The 19,345-nt window shown below is 36.1% G+C and overlaps 2 protein-coding genes across 9 annotated transcripts in view; one reads left to right on the top strand and one right to left on the bottom strand.

The window, feature by feature from the left end:
- The window catches only part of REDIC1 (regulator of DNA class I crossover intermediates 1), a 117,826-nt gene extending 103,505 nt beyond the window's left edge, over positions 1 to 14,321 (top strand). For 6 of the 8 annotated variants that reach the window (XR_012017508.1, XR_012017505.1, XR_012017506.1 and 3 more), the window contains 4 exons: positions 67 to 158; positions 2,953 to 3,081; positions 9,557 to 9,622; positions 14,052 to 14,321. The gene's annotated coding sequence lies outside the window, so the exon portion shown is untranslated. The remainder of the gene's footprint in view (positions 1 to 66; positions 159 to 2,952; positions 3,082 to 9,556; positions 9,623 to 14,051) is intronic. The other 2 variants (XR_012017501.1, XR_012017502.1) reach the window with 2 other exon arrangements.
- SLC2A13 (solute carrier family 2 member 13) overlaps positions 10,181 to 19,345 on the bottom strand; it is a 359,718-nt gene continuing 350,553 nt past the window's right edge. Inside the window, exon 10 of the mRNA XM_072798345.1 lies at positions 10,181 to 15,279. Coding sequence (XP_072654446.1) covers positions 15,053 to 15,279 — 227 coding nt within the window. The 3' untranslated portion in view covers positions 10,181 to 15,052. The remainder of the gene's footprint in view (positions 15,280 to 19,345) is intronic.

The following is a 19,345-nucleotide window of genomic DNA, read 5'->3' as shown; positions in this document are numbered from 1 at the left end:
TATTGGATCTCTTAATGCAGAATGTTCCATGTGCACTCAAAAAGAATATGTATTCTGATGTTTTAGGATGGAATGTTCTGAATATATGCATCTGCTCCACTGTGTCATTCAAAGCCACTGTTTCCTTCTATTTCCATTTGGATGATCTTTCCAGTGACGTAAGGGGGGTGTTAAAGTCCCCTCCCTACCAAAAAATAATAATAAAAAAATAAAGTCCCCTCCTATTATTGTACTACTATCAGTTACTTCCTTTATGTTTGTTATTAACTGCTTTATGTATTTGGGTGCTCCCATGTTTGGTGCATAAATATTTCAATTGTTGTATCTTCATGTTGGACTGTCCCCTGTCCTTCCTTGTGTCTTCTTGTTACAGCCTTTGGTTTAAAGTCTGTTTTATCTGATATAAGTATTGCTAGTTGGGCTTTTTTTCACATCTCTTTGCATGTTAAATGCTTCGCCATCCCTTCACTTTCAATCTGGATGTGTCTCTAGGTCTGAAATGAGTCTTTTGAAGGCAGCATGCTTCGAGTCTTTGAAAATTTTTTTATCCATTCTGTCACCTTATGATTAGAGTTTTTTTGTTTTTGTTTTTTTTTGTTTTTTTTGTTTTTTGTTTTTTTTGTTTTGCACTTTGAATATACCATGCTACTGTCTTCAGGCCTGTGAAGTTTCTGCTGAAATATTAGCTGATAACCTTATGGGGTTTTCCTTGCAAGCAACTATTTTCTCTTATTGCTTTTAAAACTCTCTCTTTATCACTACTTTTTGCCATTTTAATAACCATGTGCCATGGTGGACTGCTTTGGGTTAATTTTGCTGGGGAATCTCTGTGCCTCCTGTCTGGATTTGTTTCTTTCTCCAGGTTTGGGAAGCTTTTAGCTATTATTTCTTCACATAAATTTTCTGCTCTGTTTTCTCTCTCTTCTTCTTCTTTAGTCCTTTTAATGAAAATGTTATTATACTTGATCATGTCTCCGAGTTCCCTATTTTCATTTTGTATCAGTTTTTTCCCTCTTACCTGTTCAGCTTGATTGCTTTCCAATAGTCTGCCATCCAGGTCACTGATCTGTTTATCTCTTCAGTCTATTTATTGTATAAATTTAAAGAGACCTTTAGTGTATTTTTAATTTCAGTTATTGATTTCTTCATCTCTTATTGTTTCTTTTTTGTTCTCTGTCTTGTTGTCAAGAGTCTCACTGAGGTCTTCCACTCAAGTCCAGTGAGTCTCTTTATGATCATGATTTTAAATTCTCTTTTAGACCCATTATTTACTTAACGTTTTGCCTAGGTTTCTTGCTGTGGTTTTGTCCTGTTCTTTCATTTGGGATATGTCTCCTCATTTCATCTGAGTATCCTTGTCTGTTTCTGTGTTTTATAAAGGCAGCTCTGTCTCTTGCTCTTGAAAGTAGTGGCCTTATAAAGAGATCTTGTACTGTCCTGCTGTGTAGTGTCTCCTGTTCGCTAGAACCTGGCACTTCGGGGATGTCTCTCCCGTATGTGTTGTGTGTGCCCTGTTTTGGTGGCTGAGCTGATGCTGCCTTCAGTTTAGTCATATGCAGTGGCTCTTTGCTTATTGTGGACAATGTTTGGTTACTGTGCTGTTAGTGGGCCAGTCTGGGCCACTTTGAGCTTGAGTTGTGTCAGACTAAGTGTTTGCCACAGATGCAGTAGTACTGAACCGCAGGGCTCTTTCTGTGTTGTCCCCAGAGAGGCTTTTGTTGGTGGGTTGAGCCTGTAGTCAGGCCCACTGTCTACCCCCAGTCCTTTGCTGGAGCCACAGTCTGACTGCTGTGTGTGGTTATTTTTCCCTCTCCCTGGGGCAGGAGTCACTTTGGAGTGGTGTTGGCCCCTGTGAGGGCTGCTCTCACACTGCCAGGCTTGTGGCACTGCTTTAGGTGGATCAGGTCAATGTGTATTAGAGGGGATGGGGACAAGTTGTCAGCAAAGTTGATGCTGGTCTGCTGTGGAAGGAGACCTGAATCAGAGGCCTGTCGGAGGGGGACGTGTCTGCAGAAGAATGCAGGGATGGGGCTCATTTTTAGGCAGTTAGTGTTGGTAGCTTTGGTTGGGAGGCTGGGGAGGGAAGGAGCTCTTTTGTGTTTCCTGAAGTCTCCCAAGGATCCCTGCCCCTACAGCACGTGCTCTGAGATCAGTAAACAAATCTCCCTCCTGTATACCTCAGGGGATTTTCTTTTTTTTTTTTTTTTTTTTTTTTTTACCTCAGGGGATTTTCAAGCTGCTGCCTTTATGCTGTATCTCTGTGGGGCTGTTTGTTGGGCTGTCTCTCTAAGGGCAGGGATTCAGTTTCTTCTTAACCCTCCCAGCTCTCCCTGAGCTGAGCCCACTGATTTTTAAAGTTCCAGGTTTTAAGTGCTGCTGGTTGTAAAAACTCACACTGTTCAGCCCCTCTGGTTTTCAAAGCCAGATGTTATGGGGTTTCTTCTTTCCCCTGTGGGATCCCTGTGTGAATCTGTTTCATTCCCCTCTCTGTATCTGTGGTGTCCCTCCCTCCATGGACAGTCTGGTTGTTCCCGTTAGCTCTGGACTCTGTCTCTGCCCTTCCTACACTTAGCTCTTCTAAGTGGCCTCTTCTCTACATTTAGCTGTGGAGAGTTTGTTCTGTCAGTGCTCAGGTTGTTTTCTGGATTCTGTACACGGATGTGAGTGTGTTATCCGGTTGTATACATGGGGTGAGGTGAGCTTAGAATCCTCTGACTCTGTTGTCTTCCCCAGAAATCTGGATGGCTTTTTAAAAAAAGGCCAGTTTATCAGGTTTCTCTCTATAGTTAATGTAACTGCCAGTTATGCATGTTATGTTTATTAAGTGTGTTGATAAAGAAACTCTACTATCTAGCAACTTGAGGGCTTTCCTGTTGTCACCTGCAGATTCCCTGAGTCTTCTGATTAAATGTTAGAAATAAAGGTAATTTGTTTATCTTTGATTTCTAAAAGTACAGCTGCCTTGGAGATCTGGGACTTCCATGCCTGTGTACATGCCTCTGACAAGACTTCAGTGTCTTCTGGTTACTTGCCCAGTAACTCCTTCTGGTAGGAAAAAGGCTTCTTAAAGCACATAGAAAGGTATTTGTCTACCTCACCTGGAGTTTTTAAAATTGTATTTTACAAAGTTGAGTAAGCTCACTAGGTTTCCAGTCTGGTATGTAAGAGCTTGAAAGGTCATACTCCATCCTAATAACAAGCAAAAAGGTGAACAAACTGAAAATAAACAACTTTTCACGAAAAGTGAGGTCACAGGGCAAATCACTGCTCCTATTATTGGAGACAAAGAGGAAGACACAGAATCACAACTTACCTAAGCAGAAAGTCAAGGGCAGAAACTTCAGTGGGAACCAGTGCCAGGGTAGGAAACCTAAACTGACTGATGGATTGATCAGGGCTCAGTGTAGACAAGTCTGAGAGCCAAACATTTCAGAAGGGTATAGTCATAGTGAGGCTTACACTTTGAGTTTTATTTCTAGGAGCTCTACCAGGTTCTAAGAGTGAAGATTAGAGAAAGATCCTCTGAGGTGTCTAGGAGGGGGGAAAAGGAAGCAATTGTAAATAGGCCAGAGCAAGCTATTCTTAACAAGGCCTGTTCTCAAGAGAAAGTACGTTACCAGAGCTTAACCTGATTAGGTTTTATCAGAGTCTAATTGACCTGCGGGAATGGAAGTACCTAACTCTAGCTCCTTCTAGCCATCCTGTCCCACCTAAGGGGAAGAAAAAACAAAGTTTTGTGTGAAGTTTATTTATATCCCAGGGACATAGGCTCATTATGAATGAAACCTACTGATAGGATTATGGGATAATTCCTCTCCCACAATTTACTGCTATATTACTAAAGGCCTATTTACTGGCCTATTTACCTTTTACCTACTACATTATCTCCAGGTTTCTACAAAAAATTATTGAAGCATACTAAAAGCATACTAAAAAGCATACTTTGAAGAGACAACAAACATCAGAACATCAGAACCAGATTCAGATATAGTTAGGATGTTTGAAATGATCAGACTCTGAATAATATATTTAAGATTCTAATGGAAAAAGTAGACAACATGAAAGAATAGGTCATGTAAGCAGAAATATGGAAATTCTAAGAAAAAAACATGATAGAGATAAACATTGTAATAGTAACAAAGCATGCCTTTTATTGGTTCATTAGTAGATTGGACATAGTCCAGCTCAGGAAATAATCTCTGAACCTGATGATATGTCAGTAGAAACTTTTAAAACTGGGGTGCCTGGGTGGCTCAACAGTTGGGCGTCTGCCTTTGGCTCAGGGTGTGATTCCAGAAGCCTGGGATTGAGTCCCACATTAGGCTCCCCACAGGAAACCCACTTCTCCCTTTGCCTATGTCTCTGACTCTCTGTGTCTCTCATGAATAAATAAATAAAAATCTTAAAAAAAGAGAATCTTATAAAAATTAAAAAGCAAAGAGAAAAAAGATTTTTAAAAAATTGAACAGACTATCCAAGAACTGTGGGATGAGTTCAAAAGTTATACATTTAGAAGGATACTAGAATGATAAGAGAAGGGATAGAAGAAATATTGTAAGTCATAAGGACTGAGAATTTCCCCATATTAAAGTCGGATAACAAACCAAGAATCTAGGAAGCTCAGGTAAGTGCTAAAAAACCCCCACAAACCCCCAAAAATCCAACTACACCCAGGCGTTTCATATTCAAGTTGTGGAAAACAAAAGATGAAAAGTCTTGAAGTAGGCTGGAGGAAAAAAATACATCTTACAGAGCAAAAATGAACATTATATCTCAGAAACCAAAGTAAGCAAGAAGAGTAGAGTGAAATATCTGAAATATTTCACCCTTGAATTCAGGATCCTTCAAAATTATCCTTCTAAACTGACAGACTTTTCTCAGACAAAAATCAAGGGAATTTTTGTCAGTTAGACCTGCCTTACAAGCAATGTTAAAACAAGAAAAGTTCTTCAGAAATAAAGTGATATAGATCAGAAACTTGGATCTGTATAAAGAAAAGAGCATTAGAGAAAGAATGAGGTTAGAGGAGCTTTTATTTTTCTTGTATTTTTTAAAAGGTTTTTTAAAAAATTAGAGCATGAGTGGGGAGAGGGGCAGAGCAAGAGGGAGCAGCAGACTCCATGCTGAGCAGGGAGCCCAACGTGAGGCTCAATCCCAGGACCCTGAGATCATGAGCTGAGCCAAAGGCAGATGCTTAACCAACTGAGCCACCCAAGTGCCCCAGTTTTTCCTATTCTTGACTGAACAGATACCAGTTTGTTTAAGAGCAAAAGCAATAATGTATCCAGTGTATAGCTTATATACAAGTGAAATGAAAGACACCAGTGACACAAAGGACAGGATGAAAGAATTAGGAATATTTGACTATTCTATACTCGCACTACCCGTGAAATAGTATTATTTGAAAGTGGACTTGAATTAGTTGTATACGCACATTGCAAACTCTAGGACAACCGTTAAAAAAACTGAAAAAACTATAATTGATACACTAAGAGAGGAATGGAATCAAATAATAGGCTCAATGATAACCACAAAAACAGAAAAAGTAGAAAACAGAAATAGGGATAGAGAACAAAGGCAATGAATAGAAAACAGTAACAAATATGGTAGAATTTCATCACCTTAAATGTTAGTGGTCTAAATATACCAATAAGAACCATATTGTCAGTAGATAAAAAATAAGGCCCAACTCTATGTTGTCTTTAAGAAACTCAGGTTAAATACAAAGACACATGCAGATGAAAGGGATGGAGAAAGATATGATATACCATGCTAACATTTATCAAAAGAAAGTTTGAGTAGTTCTATTAATTTCAGAGAGAGCAGACTTCAGAGCAGGGAAGCTTAATAGGATCCTGTGGGTTGATTTGTAAGTGTAAATTTTGGCATGTTTTTGGAAATTACTGATTATTTTAGGACTTTAAATTCCAACCCTTTCACATTTACCTCTAAATGTTACTGGTCAGTTTTATCCAGTAGTTATGTTTTAGTTTGTAAGTCCATAACCAGTGACCCTGCAGGGAAAAAAAAAAAAGTACAAACATTTTCAGGTGGATGCAGTTATAAAATTTTCCATGATAAAGTTCATTGTAAAATAAAGAAGTTCTTGTTAAAAAGGATTTTGATACATACTGACCTGTCCTACTTAAGTTACTTTACTTCCTGTGACTCAGTTATTTCCTCATCCATACAATAATGCTATTTTTCATACAGGGTTTTGTGAAGATAGGATAAAAGAGTGTATATAAAGTGTATAGCATATAAGTGTATTTTTACTCTATAAAGATAATGTAGAAATAGAATAAGCATGCAAATTCCACCCTAATGTGCTATCCTAATATTTAATGATTTTTATTAGATTTTCTCCTCCTTTAATAGGAGTTAGGAAACCAGATTTATCATCCAAATGTGTTTATGTGAATACACATGCCTTCATGTACCATATGGAATTTGCTGTTTGATTGAAACAGCTCTGCTATAGAGAGATTGATTTATCAAACATGCTCTTTGATATTAGCCTGGTACCATGGTTTTTTTTATTTTTTATTTTATTTTATTTTATTTTATTTTATTTTATTTTATTTTATTATCTTATCTTATCTTATTTTATTTTATTTTATTTTATTTTATTTTATTTTTTTAATTTATGAGAGACACAGAGAGGTAGAGACACAGGCAGAGCGAGGAGCAGGCTCCCTGAGGGGAGCCGGATGTGGGACTCCATCACAGGACCCCAGGATCATGCCCTGAGCTGAAGGCAGCCGCTCAACCGCTAAGCCACCCAGAAGTCCCACTATGGTATCATTTTAATCTTTTTTTTTTTTTCCAGCTCATTTAAAACTCCTCACTGCTCCTTTGTAGACCACAGAAGCACCTGAGATGCATGCATCCATTTATTCTTTAACTATTAACCGAGCACATGTTATATGCTAGGCACTGTATGAGGTACTAGAGAGTCAGTAGCAAATAATGCAAATTCCCTGCTCTCATTCAGTATATATTCTCATGGGAGAAACAGACAAGAAATAAGAAAAATTATTTTCAAATAGTGATAAATACTAGGAAGAAAAACAGGGTTACATGATGTATTGGGGAGGAAGCGAGTGATTATATAGTCAAGACAGGCTCTCAGAGATGATTTTGAGCTGAAACCTGAATGACAAGAAGGAATGAGGCACAAATAATAGGGCAACATGCATGCCAGACAGATGTAACACCACATGCAAAGGCCCCGAGGTGGAAATGACTTGGCTTCATGAATTCCTAAGTAACTTGCTTATAAATCCACTCAGTTTATTATTCACTAGATGAGCTCTCCATTTGTAAGAAAACGCAGCTGATTCCTTTTTAACGTGATGATTTCAAAAATCGAATGCAGTGGTTCTCGCACTATTGTGTGCTTGAGAATTATCTGGAGAGTTTGTTATGATACAGTTCCCTGATTTAAAAAAGCTGAAACATAAAAACTTATGAATTTTAAAAAACTTATGAAAACAGAGAGTAGAATGGTGGTTACCAGAGGCAGGGGGCTGGGGAGGGTTGAGGGATGTTGTTTAGGGGTACAAACTTAGAATAGGCAAGTCCTGGAGAGCTAATGCACTATATAGTGATTACAGAGAACATTGTATTAATGAACTTCAGAATTGCTAAGAGACCAGAATGTTTGTTTACCACAAAAAAGAAATGATAATTATGTGATGTGGTAGAGGTATTAGCTAACAAACACTATGGTGGTAAACATTTTGCCATATATGCATCAAACCAGTGCATTGTATACCTTAGAGTGTTATATTTCAATGAAAAAAAAATGTAGTTTCCTGGACTATATCCAGGTGTGGCCCACAGATGTGCATGTGTAGCACCTCACAGATGATGCCAGTGCTTCTAGTTTGAGGACCACACTTTGAGAACCACTGTTGTAGCAAATATGTTTTGGGTTTAGTACCCATTTGCTAGAATATTTTCTTGCATGTAAAATATTAATGTACTCTGCATGCTGATCATAAACTAGTTTTTGTAAGTGTAGTGGGAAAACGTATGAAATATTAAAGGAAAAAATAGTATCAATGTTTCATATTGAATTCATAGTGTTTATAATAGCTTAATTTCAGTATAGCCACTTAGTGAAAGGTTAATGTCATTTTTCATTTGGAAAGAATTTTAAAAAAATATTATTTTTGAGAAAGAGCAAGATCACGTGTAAGTGCATGAGTAGGGGCAAGGGTAGAGGCAAAGAATCTTTTCAGGCAGACTCCCGACTGGGTGAGGAGCCTGATGTGGGCTCCATCTTATGACCACGAGATCATGACCTGAACCAAAACCAAGAGTCTGGCGGCTCAATTGACTGAGCCATCCAGGCGCTGCCCTCCTCCTCTTTTTAAAGCATTTGGAGGGATTTCAAAAATTATTTTTTTAAATGCTGAAAGGAATTTAAATGATAGGTTACTGAGAGAGATTCTAAAATTATTTTTGTTTCTTGATTCAGAGATCGCATACATAGAAATTGTGTATTAAGTCCCATTAATCTGGAGACTAGGAGAAGGTTGTGCTTTTCATCAACTGTGCCATTCAGGAGGATGCTCAGAAGAAGGAAGTAGAGACAGGAAGAAGTTCATCAGGCTAGTGAGCCCTATCAGCTCAAACTATTTTGGTCAGCAGGAGCTTCGCTTGCTGCAGTCATACATCCTATATGACATATGTCAAGCCCATGTGCTCCTCCTAGTAGTTCCCAGGAAAGGAATTTACAAGCACATTGCTTGTGCTTTCAACAGTGTGACTTTAGCAGCCTCAGGGATGGCATGTGGATGATGACGCTAAGAATAGCCAACAGTTATCCAGCACTTACTATGTGCTATTGCTCTAAGTGCTTTACGTGATTAACTGATATAACCCCCTAAACACATATATGAGGTAGATAGTAACAACTCTGCTTTATACAGGAAGCGAGGCTAAGTCAGTAATTTAGATTACCAGGCAGTAAGTAGAAAAGCTGGGATTCAAAGGTGGCAATTTGTGTTCATTCTGATTCTTTAAGCAATGTACTATATAGTGCTTCATATTTGGAGAAAAATCCCCAAATCAAAGGTTTTCAGAATTTGTGTCTGTAGACCAGGTTAAAATCAGGTATCACATTCTTCCTCTGCATACCTTTTAAGTTACAACACAGGAATTCCGCAATGTCTGTTTTGTAATCTTTCTGCCTAGGTCAGACCAGAAGACATTCCAAATAATGAGAGAGAGAGGAAGAGACTATTGGTGCAGTCCACACAGAAGTTTTGTACCACTTGCTAGTGTGTTATATTGGGCAAATCATCAAAATGTTCTGACTCATAAAAGCCTACAATGTTTACTCCACAGGATTGGATAGTTACATGAGGACTTTGACTACTGATTCAAATATGTACTGCAATATTTAGGTGTTCTAGCAAATACACCCTTTATGCATAATTTATGGGATTTTTCTTGGGTCATTATGATGGTAGGCTTTTGACCTTACCTGCTGGCATTGGAATCCTTGGTTAAATGCAACTCCATCTTTTTTTTTTTTTTTTTAAAGCAGGAGAAAATCAAATTTAGTTTTGTGTGCATGGAAAAGCCACCTAGACATGAGACTCCTTCCAAGGTAAGCCTTTGGATGATAAGTGGATCTGTTGTCTTCATGGGATCTCCTCAGGCTGTTTCTACAGCTGGGCTCAAAATGGTACACCCTAACTGTGAAGATAAATCTAACAGCTGCCGAGATGAGACAATAGGTAATTCTCACTAATAAAAGCTAGTTAGGGCAAAATGGCAAAGGAGAGTAATAGAGTTCCAAAAGGAACGGTCAACTGGTCACCAGGCAGGTATTTTGTTTTTATTTACAAAGCAAATAAAACAATTTTTGTCAACCCAATTATGTCACATCTGGTTTTGACAACCAGAAATAATATTTCAAGGGTTCCTAAGCACTTAATTTCAAAGTCTTTTATTTACTAGTGAGGATAATTCATTGGAACAATTTTTAGGTATTATATATTTTTAAAGATGACTTTACTAATGATCAAGAGGTAAAATGTCATTAAAATGAGTAGGATTGCATAAATACATAGAGGTAACTACTTTTTGTAGATGCCTTTACTATGTAATCTAGATCCTGAAATTAAAGGAAGAGATTAGAAGAAATACAAAAGTGCAAGAGAGGTAAATGACTAATGAATTGTCATAACTTTTATTTGATTATTTTCATTTACAGTTCTGGCACTGACACTTTTTTTAAAAAAAGATTTTAATTTTATGTAAAGATTGAACTTCAATAAAATAACTTAAAAAATTTACATATACATCACTAAATTTCCATAAAATATACAATACTTTTGATACAGCTATAGGCTAGAATGACTTTGAAGGAAATGATACATATTCATAATTTTTAAGAGATATCCCACATGTCACATGTAAGAATAAATATTTATATTGAATTTTCCAAGACATGTGAAGTATTAAATACTATATAACATGCACTCAAAGTAAAATATACATTTTGAAATACATATTTTAAAAGCATAAAACTTTTGATTTAATCTAGATGTACATTAGAGCTTCTAAATAGAAATTTGAACATTTATTACAAATAAAGTTACTATAACATCAAATGAGATATAGTCCAAAGGCCACTGGGAACCAGTTTGGACATGTAGAATATAAAGTTCTACTTTGGCTAGAGTTAAGTCTCATCTTTTTTAACCTTCAAATGAGATGGAATGATGTTAAATTTACTAAAATTTTAAAACTTTACAAAATATCAGTTAATTTTAAGTACTTGTAAACTGCATTCCTTTTTCTCATACTGATATGACAAAAATCAAACACATGAACTTAACTGTGTAAAGTAAAAATATGAATATTACTGCTAAATGAAAGTAGTTACTGAACATTCCACAGACCCAATCACTCAAGTGCAACAGAGTGTTTTATACATATAAACTCAAGATTTATAGGAAATATATTGTTTTACACTCACAGGCAAATTATAAGGGTAAAATTCTCTTATGTACTTCAGAACACCATTAACCTCTTATCAAATCTCTTTTTGATGATTGGCACACCAATATTTCCCTCTTTCAAAGACAAAGTAAATGGGTTGGTAGCAGTAAGCTGTTTGGCATTTTTAAATGATTGCTATTTCCAGAAAAAGGCAATATTTCTCATCCAGAACTGAATGTCCTGATAACTGATGTGTTGCCGCCACCTGATAACTTCATCAAATTAGCTTAACATTACTGTACAAGAAGCTAGGAAAACTGATAGAAAGTGACAGAAAACACGACATTAAAATTAATCCAGAGAAGAATTCTGAGTCTCTTCATAGGCAGCAGCTATACACGTGCTATACATTTTATCCACTAGTTAACAGATTTTGCTGTAGAGCACATGTTATGAATGCTCTGCTGTCATTCTTTCATTTGTGGTTAGTAAGAGGATATAAACTGAAAACCTGTTGTAAAACTGTATGGTGCTTAGTATAATTTGATATTTTGTAACCAGGAGACTGGTAAAATAAATATATAAATAAAAATCTCATTAGTTTAATCTTAATTCCTGTGCCAATGAAATATAACAATCCTTCCACTCCCCCTCACTGTATTACAGTATTTATAAACTATATTAGTGTCATTAAGTTGTGAGACTTTCTTAGGTAAGATATGGATAGTATTTTTTAGAATATGCTCCCTCTGGAATCTATGATTATAATACATTACAATCTTTCCAAGCAAAAGGATAAGTTGTCAATTTATATTTTTCCTGTTCATTCTTACTCTGGATAAGATAGTAAACAACTTCTAACTTCTTTGCTTTAATGGAATTCTCATTTCAGAGTGAATAACTTAAAAATAATATTTAGACTCTCATATACTAAAATCTAGTTCAGTGGTAAAATAAAATTATGAAAAAGCACTTGACAGCATTACTGTCATAGCATTTTCCATTAGGGAACTAATTACTACATATGACTAGGAACAAAATTTCAAATGGAAATAAATATTACCTTTTAAATTTAGCTTTAATTTCAATCTTTTATAAATATATTAAAAATAATGTTTTGGGTAATAAGGTATAATAGTAAAAATTATTAGGAATGTTTATATTGAAGAGAAATATTAATATCAAATCTTCAAAAATTTATCTGACATCACATTCATCCCTATGTGTTCAGATGCAGATGAAGCGTTATATTCTCTTTAGTTTATTCTACAGCAGATCTCATCAGCCACCAAGCTAAGCCTCAAATAGGGGTTATAACTTTCTTTACTACGTATTCCTAAAACATATCTCTATTGAATTTGCAGCATGCTTAGGAGGAGACCTTAATTTCAATTAAAAGCATGATGCTTAATCTGTTTTAATATGGTAGGCCAAATCATACCATATATAAATTGTCCTACAAAATATATATTTGATGATATTTCAAATGGAATGTTTTCAAGTTGATAGTGGTAGTCAATGATGCTGAGAACTTAAAAGGTACGTAATATAAAAAAACTGCAAAATTCAAACACTTAATTTTTAATATACTATAAATGTTCACCAAATCTAAAAATAATACTCTAATTGTATAAGGTTTCTTTTTAATTAGTTATTTTTTAAAAAATTATAAATAATCTTTATACTGTGCCACTCTGTCTTGTACTTCAAAGATATGGAATATTGTCTCTATCACTATATAAATAACAAATAGACCTTTAAAGGAGAGGTTGGGGAGAAGAGGGGAGGAGAACTGTGGCTAATTTTCCCTGTTATTATGTGCATTTATGGATATAAAGTTGAATATACCATTTGCTTTATGTCAGGGAGAACAGGCCATGTTCTGCTTTGGAAATAATAAAAGTCCAGTTGCTCCTTTAATAAAGTTACTGTGCAATCAGCCCAGCTGAGTATATAAGCATACAGTTAAGGCTATGTATACAATAAAGAGAAGAATTGAGGCAATTATTTGGATAAATCAGAAAAATACAGTTTTAGAGAGCACTTTATTGGTCTAGATACTTTTTCTTCCCATCATCTTTTGATTTTACCACATAATAGCTCATTTTCCACTTCACTTTACCTGTGTGAAGTATTACACAGATAAATTTCTTATGGGATAAGAAATATCAATAATTTTCTCTATTAAATCACATCTGCTTTTCTGGGGAAAAGAATCAATATTAATATCCCCTTAGAAGTCAATTGTCAAAGCACCTAATTCAGGGAAAAAACTCTCTAAATTTTTTTTGCCTTTCATGTATGAAATGATCAAAGAGAGAAAAGTTTTTTTTCTTTTTTTTTTTTTTTTTTCTTTTTGGCTGAAGGATTTTTAGACCAGTAAAGTGACAGTTCAAACACTTATACTCCTGGTGGCTAAGAGAACAAACCTTTTTGGCTTCATTCTCAGTTTTGATAATAGTGATAGAATAAGCCAGACTTTAAGTGAAGAACAAAACATCTTGGAGACTGGCAGAAACACATTAACTTTAGAGATAGCCTTCTTTTCACTCCAAAGAGTACCTTAGTAGATTTGGAGCCACATTAAAATCCATCAAACTTATATATTCCTATCTGGCCACAGAAAATTCATTCCTATTTTCACTGGAATTAGCAAATAATTTTGTATATTCTGTATAATTCTTAAGAACAAAAGCTAGAGTTCGTTGAATGGGCATAAAAACTAATGAACATTTTGAAAAGACATTGTAGAAATGTATGCTATGTTAGAACCATTAATCTGTTCCAATAGAAAAATCCCAATTTTTAGACAAGAAGGAAAAAAATCCAAGCCAAGTATGAGAAAAAGGAAACACCCACAGACAAATCTATGTATCTTTTTTTTTTTTTTTTTTTGGCAAACTGTCAAGGAAAATGAGAAAAAGGTGTGCAAAATAAAAAATTTATGATCTTAAAAAAAACAGTACTTTTAAGTAATGAAATGTTACAATTCCCTTAATAAAAAGTTAAGGAAAAAATAAGTCCCACTATTTAATTAAACATCAATAACAGGATTATCTGTCACTGATTTTCTTCCCTTTTCGTTTCAGGAATTATTTGATTAAAAGAAGGGGAAAAATAGTCTGCTAGCAGCTATTTATATTAACAGAAATGAAGGCACAAATAGTAGGACTCCAGAGTCAATGAGTGAAGGCGTGGTTAGTATTCAGGTGATTTTGGCATGAACAGAAACCCTGAAATACAGTTGAAGATCTGGTGCTATTTTGTGTTTAGTTATATACCTAACTGACTAACTCAAATCAGGTATCCATAAAATTTTTTCTTTCTTACTTTCTAGCAATAAAATATACTTATCAAAACTTGCTATCTTATCTGTGCAAATGTATACTTATCACCGATGCAAAAAATATGTACGAAAATAAACCCTAAAGACCTGCTTTTCATAATGTTCAAAAGGTCCTATGTAGAGTCAGTTTCTGAAGAACACTCAAGATCTGACTTGGAGAGAGAGACCAAAATGTGGAATCGAAAGGAGAAAAGGACAACTGTGCCTCTGTAGGAGGCACTTCTGAATTTGTTGAAAGCTTAAATGGAATTTACTTTCTAAGAGCTGATCAGAGATAAGCTACTTGTCCTTAGAAAAATTTAGGGCCAATAGGCCATGTTTTGACAGAAAACATCCTTGGATCTTATCCCAGAATCCTTCTTCATAAGTATATCATACATATACGATTAAGTTAGATTAGCACTGACTCTACTGCCACTAATAATTATATATGGTCTTAGGAAAAAAGGATACCACTGAAGTCACTGGATACAATATTCATTTTAGACTACCTCAGGAAGGAATTACATACATTTGTTCAATAATTATTCGTTTAAAATCTCTAAATATTGTTTTACATTTCTGCTTGTGGAAAAAAAAGTCATCATGATTGTATCTTCCTCCTAATCAAATATTCTAGAATATGAGGTCATTCAAAACTAGACTGTGGAAAGAACCAGATTAAAAGCAGGGCAGTGAGGTCACCAATTGCTGCTTTTGTCCTCCAGGTTTGTTTAAATACCTAAATTTATCAGCAGCTGAAAATTATTCCACATCAGAAGCATCGTTGTCAGAAAGATGATAGTTACTTCCCTTCACCCGAATATATTCAATATATCGCCCTTCATCAGAATCTGAAGCACCACATGTACATAACCTGTTGTCAAAGAGTGATTCAATTTCCTCTAATTTTTTCCCTTTGGTCTCAGGAAGACAGCCATAGATGAAAAGGAGTCCCACACCAGCGAATCCAGCATACAGGAAGAAGGCTCCTGCAATAGAAAATAATACATTATTTGTATGTATAGTACTAGGTTGGAAAGGGTACTTTATTTTGACTTTTCTTTTGGGTCAATCATGCATAACTGTGGTCTGACACGGAATCAAAAAATAACTATTGACCTGCTTTACTCTTATTGTTCTGGGTGTGTGAACATAATACAGTTTATCTTTCTAAGCTCAAGTCATGTCATGCCTAACTCAAGAAGAATGATAAGCTGGATTCAGATATAACTTCTGCTTTCAAGTCGTTCCTCACTTCCCTGGCTAGAGATCACTGATCTCTCCTGTGTACTTTTACAACGCTTTGGTGAGGCCCCCATCATAATAACCAAGAAATACAATTGTGTGTGTGAACTGATGTCTCTCTTGCCTACTAGACTAGTGGTACTTTGAGGGAGAAATTTCTTTCTTATTTATTTTATATTCCTAGAATCACATATAGTGATGCTACTGCTGAATTCATGCCTCAGTGGAGTACATGGACAAAGTCTAGGAGTCAACCTTAACTTTTTTCTTATTCTCCTACCCAGTATCCAATCTGTCAGGAGATCCTGTTGGATCTACCTTCAAAGTACCAAAAGTGACCACTTTTTGCTATTCCACTGGTATCTTTCTGGTTTAGGGCCATTCTCTCTCATCTGCACTACTGCAGCAGTCTTTTAACTAATCCCCTATTCCTTCTCTTAGACCACTAAGGTCCACTTTTTTTTTTTTTTTTTTTTGGTCTGTAGCACTTCTCACCATCTGACATACCATAAAGCTTATGAATTTGTTTTTGCTTCCTTTGTCTAGAATGAAGTTCCAAGAGCTAGGAGAATGTTGTTTTGCTGTAAGACTATGCATGCCAGTGTAGCATAAATACAAAGACCTTAGTAGTACCTGGTTGTGTTTTCTAAGTGTCAATACAGCAAGGCTAGATGGATGAGATATATGTGACTTAGGTATATTTTCTACATATTTCCAAGATGGTCTTTCCAGTAATCTAATTCTCAGTTTAAATATAAGAACCTAACTATAATGAAGTTCCTAATTTGGGGCCTTCAATCCGGATCATCCTGGTGAAGGTGACAAACTAAAGTGACAAATGGCTGCTGATAGAGAAAGGCTATCAGATTGGGAGTTGGAATATCTGGATTTAAATCTTGCTGACTTCCAGCTTTTAACCTCCTCTCTGTGCCTCAGTTTCCATATCAAGTAAAAAAAGGTGGTTTCTCAGCTCCTATTTAAGTTTATAATTCTATAAATTTTACTACTCCAATCAGGAGCTGGTATAGGAGAGATGTCAGTTAGGAGATGCTTGAGAGGGAGATATGCTCTTGTGTTTCAGTGTCAAAACTGATCTCCTTGAGGGCTGTTTATATGCCTTGTTTGTGTTTGGATTCCCAATGCCTAGAATGGTACCTGACTCACTGGAGAATCTAGAAATAAATGTGCTCTTGTTGACTGCCAGATGGAATACACTGGGTAAACAGATCTGAAATAAAGGGCTAAAACTAGACAACATAAAGACATATTTCAAAATTAAGCTTTAAGCAAAATAGCATAGGAGTTAAAGAACTGAATAATATTTCTCAGTTCTGTTGAATCATTACAGAATGGAAAAGATCTTATTGGGACTTTTTTTTTTTTTAAAGAGAGAGGGTGCATATGTGAGCATGGGGAGGGATAGAGGATGAGAGAGAGGATCTCAAGCAGACTTCCTGCTGAGTGTGGAGCCCAACTGGGGGTTTGATCCCCCAACCCTGAGATTATGACTTGAGCCAAAACCAAGAATTGGAAGCTCAACCAACTGAGTTACCCAGGTGCCCCAAGACTGCTTTCTTGAAGAGATGCCTATAAGTAACCACTTCAGGAATATCCACAGAAACATTTCTTGGGAAAGCGCAAGGAAAACTATGGAGGAAAAATGCTGCTCAATTGGCCACATAAAAGAATCTGCTCTGGAATGAAGAGTCATGAGAAAACAGAAGAGAAAAAGAGGTAAACTATGAGATTTGGAAAAAATATGGAAAGGTTGATTAAATCATGACATAGTTTGTTAGATTAAGTCATCAGAAGCCATACAACTTTAAGGAGCTAGACTTCTAAAACCAAATTCTTGGTTTAAAAACAACTCCAGTTGCAAATGTATACAGGGGTCCTTTATTTGTTTGGTTGATGTTCGACTTCATAAAAGCTTGTATATATTTTTTATGTCTTATACTTGGTAAATAATCAGAAAATATGGGCAGCCCGGGTGGCTTAGCGGTTTAGCACCACCTTTGCACCCAGGGTGTGATGCTGGAGACCTGGGATCAAGTCCCATGTCGGGCTCCCTGCAGGGAGTCTGCTTCTCCCTCTGCCTGTGTCTCTGCCTCTCTCTCTCCACTCTGTGCTTCTAATGAATAAATAAAATCTTTTTTTAAAAAAATCAGAAAATAGTACTAGGTCATCTGGGATACATGGCTGAGTGTTACAGTGAGAGGAAAGGCCCATGGCTCTGTAGAATGTGTGGATCTGAAAGTCACAAGGTGATGCAGGCAGACTTCTGGGGCAGTTTCTTAAATTCTCTTGACCTTGGTTTCCTCATCCGTTTAATGGTAAAAATAACAGCTGCCCTGCCCAACTGCAAAGAAGAGCTATGTTACATGCCTATTAGAATTCTGGAGGTTGGTTGCCCAAAAAAGAGATGTGTTACCAATTTATTAGCTAAATGACTAGGGAAGAAGGGATGCTATTAGAGATGGAACAGAATGACATTAGTAGGACTTAAAAATTAGTAAGGTTTTCATGAAAAAGGTGATACCGACAAGCTAGGTCTTGGATAATGTGGGAATTTAGGGGAAAAAATGAAAGGTGATAAAGTCCTGTGTTTGATTACAGAGAAGTAAAACTTGTGACTGTAGCCCTATGCTGTTCTTTTTATCTCTGTAACTTACTCATTCCATTACTGGAAGCCTGTACCTCCTAACACCCATTTTGCCCACCTCTCCCATCCCCCTCCTCTCTGGCAATCGCCAGAGAAGTGGAATCTTTAGCGGGAGGGACAAAGAAAGGATGGTAGTCATGATGATGATAACATCATCATGTTAGAAAAAAATAAGTGCAGATGGTAAAACATTTTAGACTAAATCAGCTGCTAAACGCCCAAGTCTCTAACAGGGCAAACTAGGTTTGGCTTTATAAAATATTGAGGAAACATTCATCATGTTTCACAATTTAGAAACAGTGACATAAATAGGAATAACAAATCAAATCTGTCAGTGCTCAACCCCTACAGTTAAAAACAATTAGATAGATTAGAAAGATTCTTAAAAGGCCATACAGCTTTGTGCTTGTGACCCAGATTCCCAAGCCAAATAACATCGAGGAAATTCTATTAAAATTGTAAGACTCTATTATAGGATCTGAAGAATGTAAAGCAGACAAATACGAAAACTTCCTAAGTGGGCTCCACTAGAGAGACCTGTGGTTAAGCTACAGAAGCAGGGTCCAGCTGAGGGTGGGTGGGGGTGGGTGGGTGGGGGTGGTGCTGTGACCTGCTCCAAGTAATGGCCAAGTTAATTATGTAAACTTATTTCTCCTTGGAATGAAAGTGAAAAAAAAAATGTCTGTAATGAGACTGTCATGACTGTTAAGTGCAGATATGCCTCAGCTTTATTCTAAAGGAAGTAAGTCTTACTAGAGTTGTATATTGTTTCAGATTTAAACAAATATTTAATTGAATTATACAGAATGAGGAATCAAAGACCAGTGTGACTGAATTTCGGTATCTCAGTACAGGAGCTTCAATACAATGCTTTCCAAAGGATCTATTTAGTAGATTCAGTATTTAGCACTCACAGTGCTAGTAAAATGGCATACTGGTGACAGTTTTTAGTAATAAACATTACTGAATGAGATCTAAGGCAAACAGTGTAGTTTAGAAAAGGAAACAAAATTTGAGGTTTTATGATATAAGAAAGGAGAAAATAAAAGAAGACTTGTGTATTTCAAGAGAAATACGTCATTTTGGTATACGTTTGTTAAATCAGGAATAGAAACATATATCTTAACATAAACCAGTAACGTGTAGAT

Source organism: Canis lupus, chromosome 25 (genome assembly GCF_048164855.1).
Source record: "Canis lupus baileyi chromosome 25, mCanLup2.hap1, whole genome shotgun sequence".
In the NCBI taxonomy this organism is placed as follows: Eukaryota; Metazoa; Chordata; class Mammalia; order Carnivora; family Canidae; genus Canis; species Canis lupus.
The sequence above is the reverse complement of the archived record's forward strand: the minus strand, read 5'-3'. Positions and strand labels throughout refer to the sequence as shown.